The sequence below is a fragment of the Leopardus geoffroyi genome, chromosome B4 (genome assembly GCF_018350155.1).
Source record: "Leopardus geoffroyi isolate Oge1 chromosome B4, O.geoffroyi_Oge1_pat1.0, whole genome shotgun sequence".
Taxonomy (NCBI): Eukaryota; Metazoa; Chordata; class Mammalia; order Carnivora; family Felidae; genus Leopardus; species Leopardus geoffroyi.
The window spans coordinates 58,760,185-58,774,321 of record NC_059341.1 but is presented as its reverse complement, the minus strand read 5'-3'; the positions used below and the strand labels follow the sequence as shown (position 1 = coordinate 58,774,321).

Genomic DNA, 14,137 nt, shown 5'->3' with positions numbered 1-14,137 from the left:
TTCACTAGCTAGAGTAACTCTAAATCTTGTAAGGATATAACTTTTACACACTCTTAGAGAAAGCCTCTTGGGTCCATGAGGTTGTTTAATACTGCTAAAAATATTTATTGTGTGTCCCTGCTGAAAACTGAAAAGACATTTGAAAGGATTTAATAATTCTATACTCAGAAATTTGACTAAGTTCAAAGCTGATATTCAGAGCCTGATAAAATGTTTAGGTCTTTGCCCCTGAGCTAAGTGTACACAGAGAGAAAAAAAGACATTCTCATAGGTAGATGGGTGTGTCAGCCCTTTGATATCATCTAGGCAGCAACCAAATTCTTTCAGGAATTAAAAATAACTCCTCATTTTACAAATCTAGCCTTTACAGGACCAAGGATGTGGTTCCAGTAACAACTCAAGGACTATCAATCCTTTTACTGGAACCCAAAACTCCCATATTTCTTTCAAATAGTTTGTGTAAAAAATCTGCACTCCTCCTTCTAGAAGGAGCTTGATTTTTTTTTTTTTTTTCATGTGCCCTTGGAATGTAAGTTTTCAATGTTCTACCTGGTCTTGTCTAGGAACTCTTATCTAGTCCACCTCTTTAAAATGTGAATTTCAGGGAGGTAATTCTTATCAAGAAAAAACAAAAGGGGGAAAGGCCATTTGGGACTTGACTTGCCAAAGAGAAATATAAAACTTAAATATCTTCTTTCTCCACAAATATTTTTTTTAACTTTTTAAACATTTATTTTTGAGAGACAAAGAGAGACAGAGTAAGTGGGGGAGGGGAAGAGAGAGAAGGAAACACAGAATCCGAAGCAGACTCCAGGTTGAGCAAGCTGTCAGCACAGAGCCCAACACTAGGCTTGAGCCCACAAACCGTGAGATCATGACCTGAGCCGAAGTTGGACACTTAACCAACTGAGCTACCCAGGTGCCCCCCTCCACAAATATTTTTAATAAGCTTTAGCCATCCAGAGAGATACCCTTAACTTACTTCATGTATTAGAAAAACTCAAACCCAACTTTTATAACTGGTGAATTTTGTAACTATTTCATGGCAGTTATTTTAAAATTGAAGCTATAAGTTCTATCTGTTCACATGTGTCTCTATGTGTTTATTGTAGGTAAGTGGGGTTTTCTACCTCTGGATGATACTGCTTTGTAAAAGAGCTCTATTTAGTTGGTTTAAAGGCAAGTGCCAAGTGCTTGTAAGAATTCTGCATTCTAAAATTCTCAAAGATAGAAACTAACCCAAATGCTTCTCAAGTTCACATGATTTGGAAAGATATTTGATATAAAAGCTAGCTTAAGGTTGATGGTTTAATTAAAAGACATGTATTTAGAATTATCAACATTAAACATAAAGCAATTGAAGTTTACTAGCCAAAGAAGTTTGTATTAACTCTTACAAGATCTTCAAGAAAAAAAATAATAGCTTTAGGATAATGGCTGAATTTTTCTACTGTTTATTGAAGTTTCTGTGGGTAATCTAAACATAATTTTTAAAGACAAGTAAATTAAAGAGATAAGATAGAAGTTTATAAATGAACTTTTAAGCAATATTTATGTCTACTTCTAGCTTTCCCTATTTCTTTTTGATAACTTAAAAGCTTAAAGTTTTGATACGTTGGGTTAAATGAGGAATTAAGTTCATTAATATCTAGATAATTTCCAAATCAGACAAATACTAAATCTAGATTTATCCACTTTTAGCTTCTCATTACATAATCTAAATGACACTTAGATGTGTTAGTGCTATATTGAAAAACTGAAAAACGCAAATGCTTTTAGAAATTATGAAGTGTATTCATAAAGTTTCAAATTTAAAGAATGCTGGTATAACAGCTCACAATTGCTTAATTCTTAAGTTTTCACAGAAATTAAGGCTTCTAAGGGTTAAGAATTTTAACTAATATATGTAATGAAAGTTCCTAGAAATAATAAGGAAAACATCTCTATGCCAGGAAAGTAGGATGCATTTTTAGTACGAGAAGGTATGAAAAAAATGGATATGCATTTTTTATTGAGGGAGGAGAAAGTAATTTTGTTCCAAAGGGAATCTGGTTGCCTGAAAAGGAAAAAAAAAAAAAAAAAAAAAAAAAAAGGACAAAATTGGAATGTAAAAAAGAAAGTTATAGAGGGGCACATGGATGGCTCTGTCGGTTAATTGTCCGACTTCAGCTCAGGTCATGATCTCATGGTATGTGGGTTTGAACCCGGCGTTGGGCTCTGTGCTGACAGCTCAGAGACAGGAGTCTGCTTCAGATTCAGGGTCTTCCTCTCTCTCTCTGCTCCTTCCCCATTCATGTTCTGTCTCTTTCTCTCTCAAAAACAAACAAACATAAAAAAAAAAAAAAAAAAAAAGCTATAAAAGGTCTATGGAAAAAGAATATTTGGAAAGAAAATTTTAATGTGTGGTCAAACTAAGAATATAATTAACTTATTTAAAAACGAATTTTAGTATCTAAAGCTGGTACAAAATTAAAATTTGGTTTCTCTCTTTTAACAGGACAAAGTGTTCTTGGACTTTTGGTCTGCTTTTGATAACAAATTATAAAAAGTTTTTTACTTTCCAAGTATTTTCATAAAATGTGATCCTTTTTAGGGAAGTGCTTTCAAACCCTTTAAAAATAAATATTTTTGGTAAATTTTCCCCAAATCAAGTACTATCTGAAGTCTTTTTGACCTGCAATAGTCCCAAGGATTTGTTAAACTAATCAGGTTTATTGGGTATGGAAATGACAAGGGAAACGTTGCCAAATAAGTCACACTAAGCCTTTATTGTAGCTGAAAGACTGCGGCACATGTGGATGGAATCCATTCTGTTTTTGCCAAAGGAAAAAAAAAAAAAAAAGCCCCTCAATGCTAGCCTTTTGCCATCCTGATGTCCTTGTAACATGGCATCAGTGTGCTCCTGAATTAGTCTGCTCCTGCTCAGAAATTAAGGTGGGCAAAAAAATGGCCTAAAAGCAAAGATCAGTGGGGCTATGGGAAACCCAAGACAGCTGCTTGTTTTTTTGTGTGTTTTTGTGTTTTTGACAAACCCCATTTTTTGGTTCTGGCACTCCTTCACCCACCACAGGGCATTTAAGATCATTCAAATTATGAATAGACATTATGGGGGGACTTCAATAATATTGTTAAAACAGTCTACCCAAACATGTCTGACTTATCAGGTCCATAATCCTAGAAAACGGTTTTTGTTCCCAGAGGCCTCAGACTTCCTCCCTCTGTACACCTTGAACACCTGCAGCTGGACTTCATTTAACCACCGCTTAGCGTGGATTATCAACATGTTCTTGCTATTGGATGTATGTCTTCTGTATGGGTTGAAGCCTTTCTCTCAAGTAAAGCTAATGCCCACATGGTAGAAAAGATACTGTTAGAAAATATGGGGCATTCCTCCTATAATCTCCATTGACCAAGGTACCCACTTCACTGGGCAAATCCTATGAACCTTAACAAAAACCTTGTAAACCTCTTAGAAGTCTATCAGTATACAACCTTCTGTTGGTCCCTTGTTTCCTCATGCTAGTATGACCAGCCACTGTAGATTAGATGTCTTCTCTAACCCCCCTGGTACATTATATTCTCTGGAAAACATTGGATCCATGTTCGTAGCTGCTTACCAACAAGCAAATGATCTCCCTAAGACTGGAAGGCCAGAAAAAGAACAAAGAGGATGACGGACTTAAAAACTGCAAACCTAAAGTTATTACCCGTGAATATCACAAAGAATCGAGAAAACAATGTCATGACCCGTGAATACCACACAGAAGGTCAACAGAGCTTCGGGAACTACAGAGCAGCAGCTGAGAGTAGAGCTAGTGCCTTAAATTTTGATCACACCTCTCAGTTCAGTGGAGAGTCTGATCCAAAGTGGGAGAATTGTTTAAAAATTACAAAATGGCATTTCTTAGACCAAGTTCCCAAGCTAGTTCCCAAGTTCAACCTCCCCCAGATATAGTCTTACCCAGTCAGTCAGAAATTTTCTGATGGGAACCAAGGAGTCTGCCATAGGGGCTCTCCCCTCCCCCAAAGGAAGATGAAATAACTTGCCTGATAAGACGTTCTGCTCTTCCCCTAAGGAAAAGTGACCTTACCCAGAACAATTTTTTTTTTTTTTTGGGCTAATAACTTTCTATCCCTACTCTCCTTCCTATAAAAAACTTCCATTTTGTACATCTCCTCTGAATTCTCCTCTACTTGCTGATGGGATGTTGCCCGATGCCTGAATCATTTAATGAAGTCCATAAGATCTTCCAATTTACTCACTTAAAAAAATTGTTAACAGCCTTCAATCATCAATAGTTTTGCCCTCTGATAAAAATACATAACACCATCTATGTAGAATTCTTGTCAAAAAATAAATAAACCAAACCTTTATCTGATCAAACCTCTAAAGATAGGGGACAGAGAAACAGGTTAAGTGTTCCCACAGATACACAATCACCACAATTTGGAAACTATGAGAAAGTAGAACCAATTTTGTTAACAAGTCAAAATACAAAAAGAGATATAGGAAAGGTACAGGTAGATAAGGCAGGCAACTAATTACAATTAAGCTTTCTTAGATACCGATTTTTGAACACCGACAAGATATTTGATATTAAGAAGTTATGTTACATTTTTAATCGTGACAGTAGCATTGTAGTCATATTTAAAATCAGTCTTCATGTTTTAAAAATATGTATTGAAATATTTACAGATGAAATAATGTGAGGTTTTAGACCTATCATAAAACAATGCTGAGTTGAGGAAAGGAAAATGGGTGGGGTTAAAAAATGAAACCTAATTGGGGCACCTCGGTGGCTAGGTTAAACTTCTGACCTCAGCTCAGGTCATGACCTCAGTTTGTGGGATGGATCCCTGCTGTCATCACAGCGCCCACTTCGGATCCTCTATCCCTCTTTCTGTCCCTCCCCCGCTTGCATTCTTTCTAATAAACGTTTTTAAAAAAATAAAACATAATTGCGCTGACATGTAAGGGTTCATCACATTCTATTTCTGTCTATGTTTGAAATGTTAACACAGTTAAAAGAAATTTTAATCCAAATTAAAAAAAAACAGTGATAAATGAAATTTTGTAAAGTTACACAACAGAACCCACTAATTATGGTTACTCAAAGAAATAACATCACTGATATACTTCCCTCTCCTTTTGTTCAGCTGTATATTATTACTACAACGAGCACAAGTTATTTATGTACTAAAAATTACTTGTGGACATTTTAAAAGGAACATATGTCTAAAAAAGCAGAAGTGAAAATCCAAAATTAACAATTTTGAGCTAAACTTTGTACGGTGGTTTTATAAATTTGAGGTATATATTTCCTGTAAGGCATCACTGATGACTTAGTAGTTCCAATGATTGGAGTTAGTGTCAAAAAAAAATCATTCAAGACACTGGTAAAGTATGCAAAATAGGTATTAAGAAGTTACAGGGAAATAACCAACACCTAAATAGTCATCCTTATTCCCAAATTAGGTTGCATCCATCACACAAACAACTACACAAGCACCACACATAAACCATTTCCCTTTCTCTCACAACAAAAAGCACAGATGACTTAAGGAGCACTACCAAATATTTCAGCAGATAATTTTCAACTTACCTCTGCATTTTGTGTCACATGCATGAAAAATACTTGTGAGTAACTCTTCACAAGTCCTCTTAGTGCTGTAGGTTACATCTTTCTTGACATTATCGTTTCCTAGTTTCCATCCTATTAGGAGAAAGTTTGCAAATCCAGGTGTTTTCTGTGCTATTTTGTTTTAATTTTAACAGAAGAGACAAATTTAAGTAGCAGTCTACAATACTGGTTGACTTGCATAGACAAAGCACAAATTGATCTTGAACGTTTCATTATCAATTAAAAGAAAAAACGAGTAAGTTGTGTTCAAATAGAAAAGAGAAAGAAGGATTTGAGTTTTTGCCTGTAATAGTAAAGGCATTCTGTGAAAAAGTAGTGTAACACAAATAGAAATATTTTTTTCTTGGGGCGCCTGGGTGGCTCAGTTGGTCAAGTGGCCGACTTCAGCCCAAGTCATGATCTCGCGGTCCGTGAGTTTGAGCCCCGCGTCGGGCTCTGTGCTGACAGCTCAGAGCCTGGAGCCTGTTTCAGATTCTGTGTCTCCCTCTCTCTGGCCCTCCCCCATTCATGCTTTGTCTCTCTGTGTCTCAAAAATAAATAAACGCTAAAAAAAAAAAAAAATTAAAAAAAAAAAAAGAAATATTTTATTCTTAATGTTTATCTTGAAAGAGAGTAAGAGCAAGCAGGGAAAGGGCAGAGAGAAAGAGCAAGAGAGAAAGAATCCTAGGCTCTGACAGTGCAGAGCCTGGTGTGGGGCTTGAACTCATGAAACATGAGATCACAATGGAGCTGAAACCAAGAGTTGGGTGCTTAACCGACTAAACCACCCAGGTGCCCCATAAGTAGAAATATTTAATATATTTTTTTAATGTTTATTTATTTTTGAGAGAGACAGAGCATGAGCGGGGGAGGGGCAGAGAGAGACAGACAGACAGACAGACAGACAGAATATGAAGCAGACTCCAGGCTTTGAGCTGCCAGCACAGAGCCTGATGCGGGGCCTGAACCCACAGACTCCAAGATCATGACCTGAGCCCAAATCGGTCACTTAACCAACTGAGCCAGCCAGGTACCCCTAAGTAGAAATATTTTAAAGACAAATAGAGGGAGAGCAAAAAATTAGCTATACAGAAAACATGTCATCTTATATTATTTTGCTTTCTCACAGCTAACATATATGGGATTCTGCAAGCAACCGCTAAGTAGAGTTCCTGAAATTTGCATTAAAATTGGCCTGCAAAATTTACATTCTCTTTTGGCTCACCTTATTGGTTCTACATGCTCTTATATGTTTTAGTCCTACACACACACACACACACACACACACACACACACACACACACTTAAAATGGTAGTTTTTAGCAAGGCATCTGGGAACTTTATGAATTTTAACTCCCCCATATCGATGTATTTCCATTATAACGTTCTAATTTTTCCAGAGAAAGTTTGTTTTCAGGTCAGTAGAGAAATACCAATGATTATGATTATAAATACAATCTGAAATTTCTATCAGGTTTTAATTAAAAGCATAGAAAATACTTACATTTCACATGCAAGATTTTCTTTTAAGAGAGGGGAAAAAAAAAGGTAAGTCTTGCTAGAAGGTGGGAGAGTAGGATCCCGAGCTCACTTCCTCCCACAGACACAGCAAGGTGACAATTACAGTTGACCCTTGGACAACATGGGTCCACTTATATGTGGATTTTTAAAAATAGATATAGCACCAAAAAATATAGTACAATACTGTAAATGTATCTTCTCCTTATGATATCTTTAACATTTTTCTCTAGCTTATTTTATCAGAAGAATATAGCATATGATACATATAACATACAAAATATACATTAATCAACCTTTTATGTTATTGGTAATGACCTGAGATACTGGCAGAGATCTTCCACAGCTAAAAGCATAAAAAGAAGGCCATGTTGAGAAGAGCAGGAGAGGGAGAGACACAGTAAAGAATCAAACCCCTGGTGTGGCACCAACCCATAATGAGGAGGTACAGGACAGGTGTGGAGTTCCTCCCTGAGAAGCTAGGGGATCAAGCCCCAAATCAGGCACCCTGGGTCCTAGGGACCTGTGTAGTGAAAACAATACCAAGTATCAATATTTAGACAAAATACTTAGACAAAATACACTTTAAAACAAAGCCTGTAACAAGAAACAAGGAAGGGTATTACTAATTAAAAAGGGATAAGTCCAACAAGAGAATATAACAATTATAAGTATCTATTCTCCCAATATAGGGCACCTAAATGCATAAAACAACTATTAATAGACAAAGGAAGACATCGATGGTAACACAGTAATAGCATGGGACTTTAGCACCTCACTTATCAATGGATATGTCATCCATACAGAAAAGTAATAAGGAAATAGCTTTAAATGACACATTACACCAGATGTAGTGAACAGATACAGAACATTCCATTCAAAAACAACAAAATACACATTCAAGTGCACGTGGAATATTTTCCAAATTATATCTCATTAGGCCATGAAAGAAGTCCCAGTAAATTTAAGAAGACTGTATATCAAGTATGTTTTTCAACCACAGAGCTATAAGTGTAGAAATCAATTACCAGGGGAAAAAAATGGAAAAAACACAAACACTTGGAGACTAAACAACATGCTACTAACATCCTATGGGTCAATAAGGAAGTCAAAGAGGAAATCGAACAATACCTGGAGACAAATGAAATTGGAAACACAAAATCTTTGTTGGTTCAAAATCTTTGGGACTTAGCAAAACAGTTCTAAGAAGGAAGTTTATGGCAATACAGGCCTACTTCAAGAAAGAAAAATGTCAAACAATCTAACTTTACACCTAAAGGAATTAGAAAAAAAAAAAAATAAAAAGCCCAAAGGTAGAAGAAAGGAAATAATAAAGAGGAGAGGGAAAATAAATGAAATAGAGACTGGAAAAAAAACAAAAACAATAGAAAAGATGAAACTAAGAGCTAAGTTCTTTGAAAACATTAACAAAATTGATAAACTTTTAGCCAGACTTATCAAAAAAAAAAGAGAGAGAGAGAGAGAGGACTCAGATAAAATCAGAAACAAAATAGAAGTTACATCTGATACCACAGAAATACAAAGAATTATAGGAGACTACTACAAAATATTATATACCAGCAAATTGAACAACCTAGAAAAAATAGATAAATTTCTAGAAACTTATAATCTCCCAAAACTGACAGGAAGAAATAGAAAATCTGAACAGACCACTTATTAATGAAATTGAGCCAGTAGTCAAAAGCTCCAAACAAACCGAAGTCCAGGAGCAGGTAGCTTCACAGTTGAATTCTACCAAACATAAAGATTTAATATCTATTCTTCTCATATTCCAAAAAATAAATAAATAAATAAAGCTTCCAGTTCATTCTATGAGGCCAGTATTACCCTAACACCAAAATCAAAGACGCTACAAAAAAGGAAACTACAGACTAATATTTTTGATGAACATAGATGCAAAATCCTCAACAAAATATTAGCAAAATGAAGTCAATAGTATGTTAAAAGGACCATTCACCACAATCAAGTGGGATTTATTTCATGGATGATTCTATATGCACCTATCAATCCACGTGATACACCACATTAACAAAATGAAGGATAAAAACCGTATGATTATTTCAATAGAAGCAGGAAGAGCATTTGACAAAGTACAAAACCCATTCATGATAAAAACGTCAACAAAGTAGGGTTAGTAGGTTTAGAGGGAACATATCTCAACATAGTTAAGGCCTTATATGAAAAACCCACAGCTAACATTAGACTCAGTGGTGAAAAATTGAGTCTTAGAACTTTTCCTCTAAGATCAGGAACGAGACAAGGATGTCTATTCTCACCACTTTTATTCAATATAGTACTGGAAGTTCTAGCCACAGTCATCAGATAAGAAAAATAAAAGGCATCCAGATCGGTAAGGAAAAAAGTAAAACTGTCACTATTTCCAGATGACATCATACTATATACAGAAAACCCTAAAGACTACAGCAAAAACTCTTAGAAGTATAAATGAATTTAGTAAAGTCTCAGGATACAAAATCAACATACAGAAATCTGTTGCATTTCTATATACTAATACTAATAACAAAATAACAGAAAGAGAAATTAACAACCCAATTCACAGTTGTATCAAAAAAAAAAAAAAAAATCCCTGGGAATAAATTTAACCAGAGGGGACATACCTGTAGTCTGAAAACTATAAGACATTGATCAAAGAAATGAAAAACAATACCAATAAATGGAAAGATACACCATCCTCATGGATTATAAGAGTTAATATTGTTAAAATGTGCATACTACCCAATGAAATTCTGTAGATCTAGTGCAATCTCTCAAAATACTACTAATATTTTTCAAAGAACAAAAACAACAAATACTAAAATTTGTATGGAACCACAAGAGACCCCAAGTAGTTCATGCAATCTTGAAAAAGAAGAACAAAGCTGGAGATACCCCAATTCCAGATTTCAAACTATCCTACAAAAGCTACAATAATCAAACCAGTATGGTACTGGCACAAAAACAGACACAGAGATCAATAGGACAGAAATGAAAGCCCAGAAATAAACCCAGACTTATATAGTCAATTAATATATAGAAAAGAGACAATAATACATAATAGGAAAAAGATAATCTCTTCAGAAATGATACTGGGAAAACTGGACAACTATATGCAAAAAAAAAAAAAAAAAAAAAGAACTACAGCACTTCCTTACATCAGACACAAAAATAAACTTAAAGTGGATTAAGTATCAAATGTAAATGCTGAAACCATAAAAGTCCTAAAAGAAAACACAGGCAGTAAACACTTGGACACTGACCTTAGCAATATTTTTCTGAATCTTTCTCCTCAGGATATGGAAACAAAATCAGATGTAAAGTATTGGGACCATGGCAAACTAAAAAGCTTTTGCACAGCTTAGAAAACTATCAACAAATGAAAAGGCAACATATTGAATGGGAGAAGATATTTGCAAATGATATATCCAATAAGAAGTTAATATCCAAAATATGTAAATAACTGAACTCCAAAAAACCAAATAATCCAATTAAAAAATGGTGAGAGGAACTGTTCCCAAAGATGATTCCCATCAATATGGCCAATGGACTCATGAAAAGATGCTTGACATCACTAATCATCAGCGATATACAAATCGAAACCACAATGAGATGTCACCTCACATCAGTCAGAATGTGATATCAAAAAGTCAAGAATAACAATTGCTGGGGAGGAACAATTGCTGGAGAAAGGGGAGCTCTCATGAGCTGTTGGTGGGATTATAAACTGACAAAGCCACTATGGAAAATAGTATGGAGTTTCCTCAAAAAATTAAAAATGGAAATAACTAATAATTGCACTTCTGGGTATTTATGCAAAGAAAACAACACATTAAGTTGAAAAGATATATGCACGCCTATGTTTATTGCAGCATTATTTACAATGGCCAAGATATGAAAGCAATGTAAGTGTCTTCTGATAAATGATAAGGAGATGTGTGGATATAATATATATATATGTATATATATATGTGTGTGTGTGTGTGTATGTGTGTGTGTGTGTGTGTGTGTGTGTGTATATATCTCCAATAGAATATTACTCAGCCATAAAAAAGAATAAAATATTGCCATTCAGGATAACACGGATAGACCTAGAAGGTATTATGTTAGGTGAACTAAGTCAAAGACAACACCCATATACTTTCACTTAAGTGTGGAATCTAAAAAACCAAATAGGGAGCACCTGGGTGACTCAGCTGGTTGAGTGACTCTTGATTTCGGCTCAGGTCATGATCTCAGACCATGGATTAGAGCCTCTCACTGGGCTCTGTGCTGGCAGTGTGGAGCCTGCTTGGGAGTCTCTCTTTGCCCCTCCTGCCCTCCCTCTGTCAAGATAATAAGCTTTAGAAAAAGTTAAAAAAAAAAAAAAAAAAAAGGAAATAGACTTAAAAAAATACAGAAAACAAATTAGTGATTGCCAGAGGGGAGATAGATGACAGGATAGGTGAAGTGGATTAAGAGGTACAAACTTTTAGTTCTAAAATAAATCATGGGGATGAAAAGTACAGCATAGGAAGTATAGACAATAACATTGTAATAACTTTTCATGGTGACAGATGTTAACTACACTTAGGATGAGCATTTAATATATAATTGTTGAATCACTATGTTGTACATCTGAAATTAATAGGTCAACCATATATCAATTAAAACATAAACTTTTTTAAAAAATAATTAAAAAAAAAAAAGAAAAAAAGAAAAGAAAAGCATACTTTAAAACGGAAAGATGGATGCTTCCATCCAGGTTTTAATCATGGGGTTGGGTAGCTCAGGTGTTCAGAAAGTGATATGCTTATTCCTTTATTGGAAGAACAAACATTAAAAGATGAATATTTACCAGCTTCGTTTAGAGATAAGTTTTTCCCCACTGAATCCTGAGAAGTAAAGCATTCAGAGCGCTTTTCAGAGGTTGAATCAAAGTCAAGTATTAAGGCATTTAAGTTATTTTCACTAGAATAGTTATTCAAATCTTTGTTAGAGAAGTGCTCCCCTTTCCTGGTCTGTGATACCAAAGATGTGTAATGCTGAGAGCTCTGTGATCTTGGCCTTGAGAGGTTTTCTGAACTTGTGAAGGGAACAGAGTATGTTGCATTCTCAGGAGAGCAGAGAGGAGAAACGGTTAGGGTTCTTGGAGACGCTATTTGAGGATATGAGATGAAGGCATCGTCTTTCTCAGAATGTGAGAAACGTGTGTTGGGCCAGGGACTAGCAGCAGCCATTTTCGTCAGGACCTCTTCAAAATCTTTCTTGAAGTTAGTCTGTGGACGGTCAAAACGGCTAGATTGGTATTTGATAATCTGTTGAATCGGATCTGAAATCTCTTCTCTCTTTTGGATGGCTCTGATTTTTCTGCAAATGCTTTCCACTGGGTTATGTCGCTTGTCGGTTACCTTTCTTGCAGAGGCCATTGTTGACCTTCCTCCAATTATGCAGATGAAGTGACTAAAGTGCAGGTAAAAGTAGACATGTTTTGTTTTAAGTTAGCATTGTCCTAACAATAATTTAGCAGTGCTATTTATTCCTAAATCAGCTTTGGAGGGATTAAGATGTCTTTATGGAAAACAGTTCGAAGGTTCCTCAAAAAGTTAAAAATAGAACTGCCCTACAATCCATCAATTACAGTACTGGGTATTCACCAAAGGATACAAAAATACAGATTCAAAGGGGTACATGTACCCCGATGTTTACAGCAGCATTATCAAGGATAGCCAAACTATGGAAAGAGCCCAAATGTCCATCCGCCGAAGAATGGATAAAGAAGATGTGGCAGATATTTATATAATAGATTACTCAGCCATCAAAAAGAATGAAATCTGGCCATTTGCAATAATGTGAATGGAGCTGGAGTGTATTATGCTTAGCGAAATAAGTCCATCAGAGAAAGATCATATGATTTCACTCATATGTGGAATTTATGAAACAAAACATATGAACAGAGGGGAAAGGAAAAAAAAGAGAGGAAAGCAAACCACAAGAGACTCTTTACGATAGAGAAAAAAAAGACTGGGGGTTGATGGAAGGGAGGTGAGAGGGGGGATGGGCTAAATGGGTGACGGGTCTTAAGGAGGACACTTGTGATAAGCACTGGGTATTATATATAAGTGATGAATCACTAAATTCTACTCCTGTAACCAATATTATATATTTTTTTTCTTTAAATTCAGGTTAGTCAACATATAGTATATCTTTAAACAATTGGTTTAAACAACTTTCCATGTGTTTAACTTTGGCGCTCAAATTCTTAGAAAATAACAACAGCTAACAAACATAAAGTACTTACCACCTGCCAGGTTTCGTACTAAATTCTTTATATGTATCAACGCATTTCATTCTCAAAGCCACCCTATGAGGTAAACATTACTATTATCTCCATTTTCCAGCAAAGACAGAATAAGAGACAAACCCAAATTCACCCCAGATAGGTGCTGGAGCTCAGATTTGAACCCAGGCAGTCCTGCTCCAGAGGCTAGACTCCTAACCATACAGCTTTACATTTACAATATGTCACATATGATGGTGAGGCTGCAGGCAGCTCACATTTGAGTACTTGTCCTGGTTCTCATCTGTCGCGAACTTACAAAATATGCCCTATATCGGCCATTTCACATGTATCTAAACTTCCCAGAAACCCTGTCAGATGTGGAAATATCCCTTTTACATGTAAGGAAACAAAGGCTCAAAGAGGTCGAGTAGCTTGCTAATAATTACATCTCTAAGATTTGAACCAAGGAGGTTTCTGACTCCAGCATAATTTTCTTTAATGGCAAGATATAGGATTAAAAAAAAAAAAAAAAAAAAAAAAGCATGATCTCACTTCTTGTAAGATAGTAATTAGGGAATTTGAAAATAAATCCAAAATTTTGCCTAAAGCTGGCAAAATTTAAATTGATCTAGGTCAAGAGTTACCATAGTTTGAATAGTTACAAAGAGCTGGTTACAGAGAGTTTGAACGTGATGATTTTTGGAACCTTAAAAAGATTTCC

General features: G+C 35.4%; 1 protein-coding gene across 1 annotated transcript in view; it reads right to left on the bottom strand.

Annotated features, from left to right (window-relative positions):
* Nucleotides 1-12,577, bottom strand: part of IRAG2 (inositol 1,4,5-triphosphate receptor associated 2) — a 142,430-nt gene extending 129,853 nt beyond the window's left edge. The window contains exons 1-2 of the mRNA XM_045465457.1: nucleotides 11,992-12,577; nucleotides 5,604-5,714 (exon numbers count right to left, since the gene is read on the bottom strand). Coding sequence (XP_045321413.1) covers nucleotides 5,604-5,714; nucleotides 11,992-12,562 — 682 coding nt within the window. The 5' untranslated portion in view covers nucleotides 12,563-12,577. The remainder of the gene's footprint in view (nucleotides 1-5,603; nucleotides 5,715-11,991) is intronic.
* Between the last annotated feature and the right edge of the window lie 1,560 nt (nucleotides 12,578-14,137).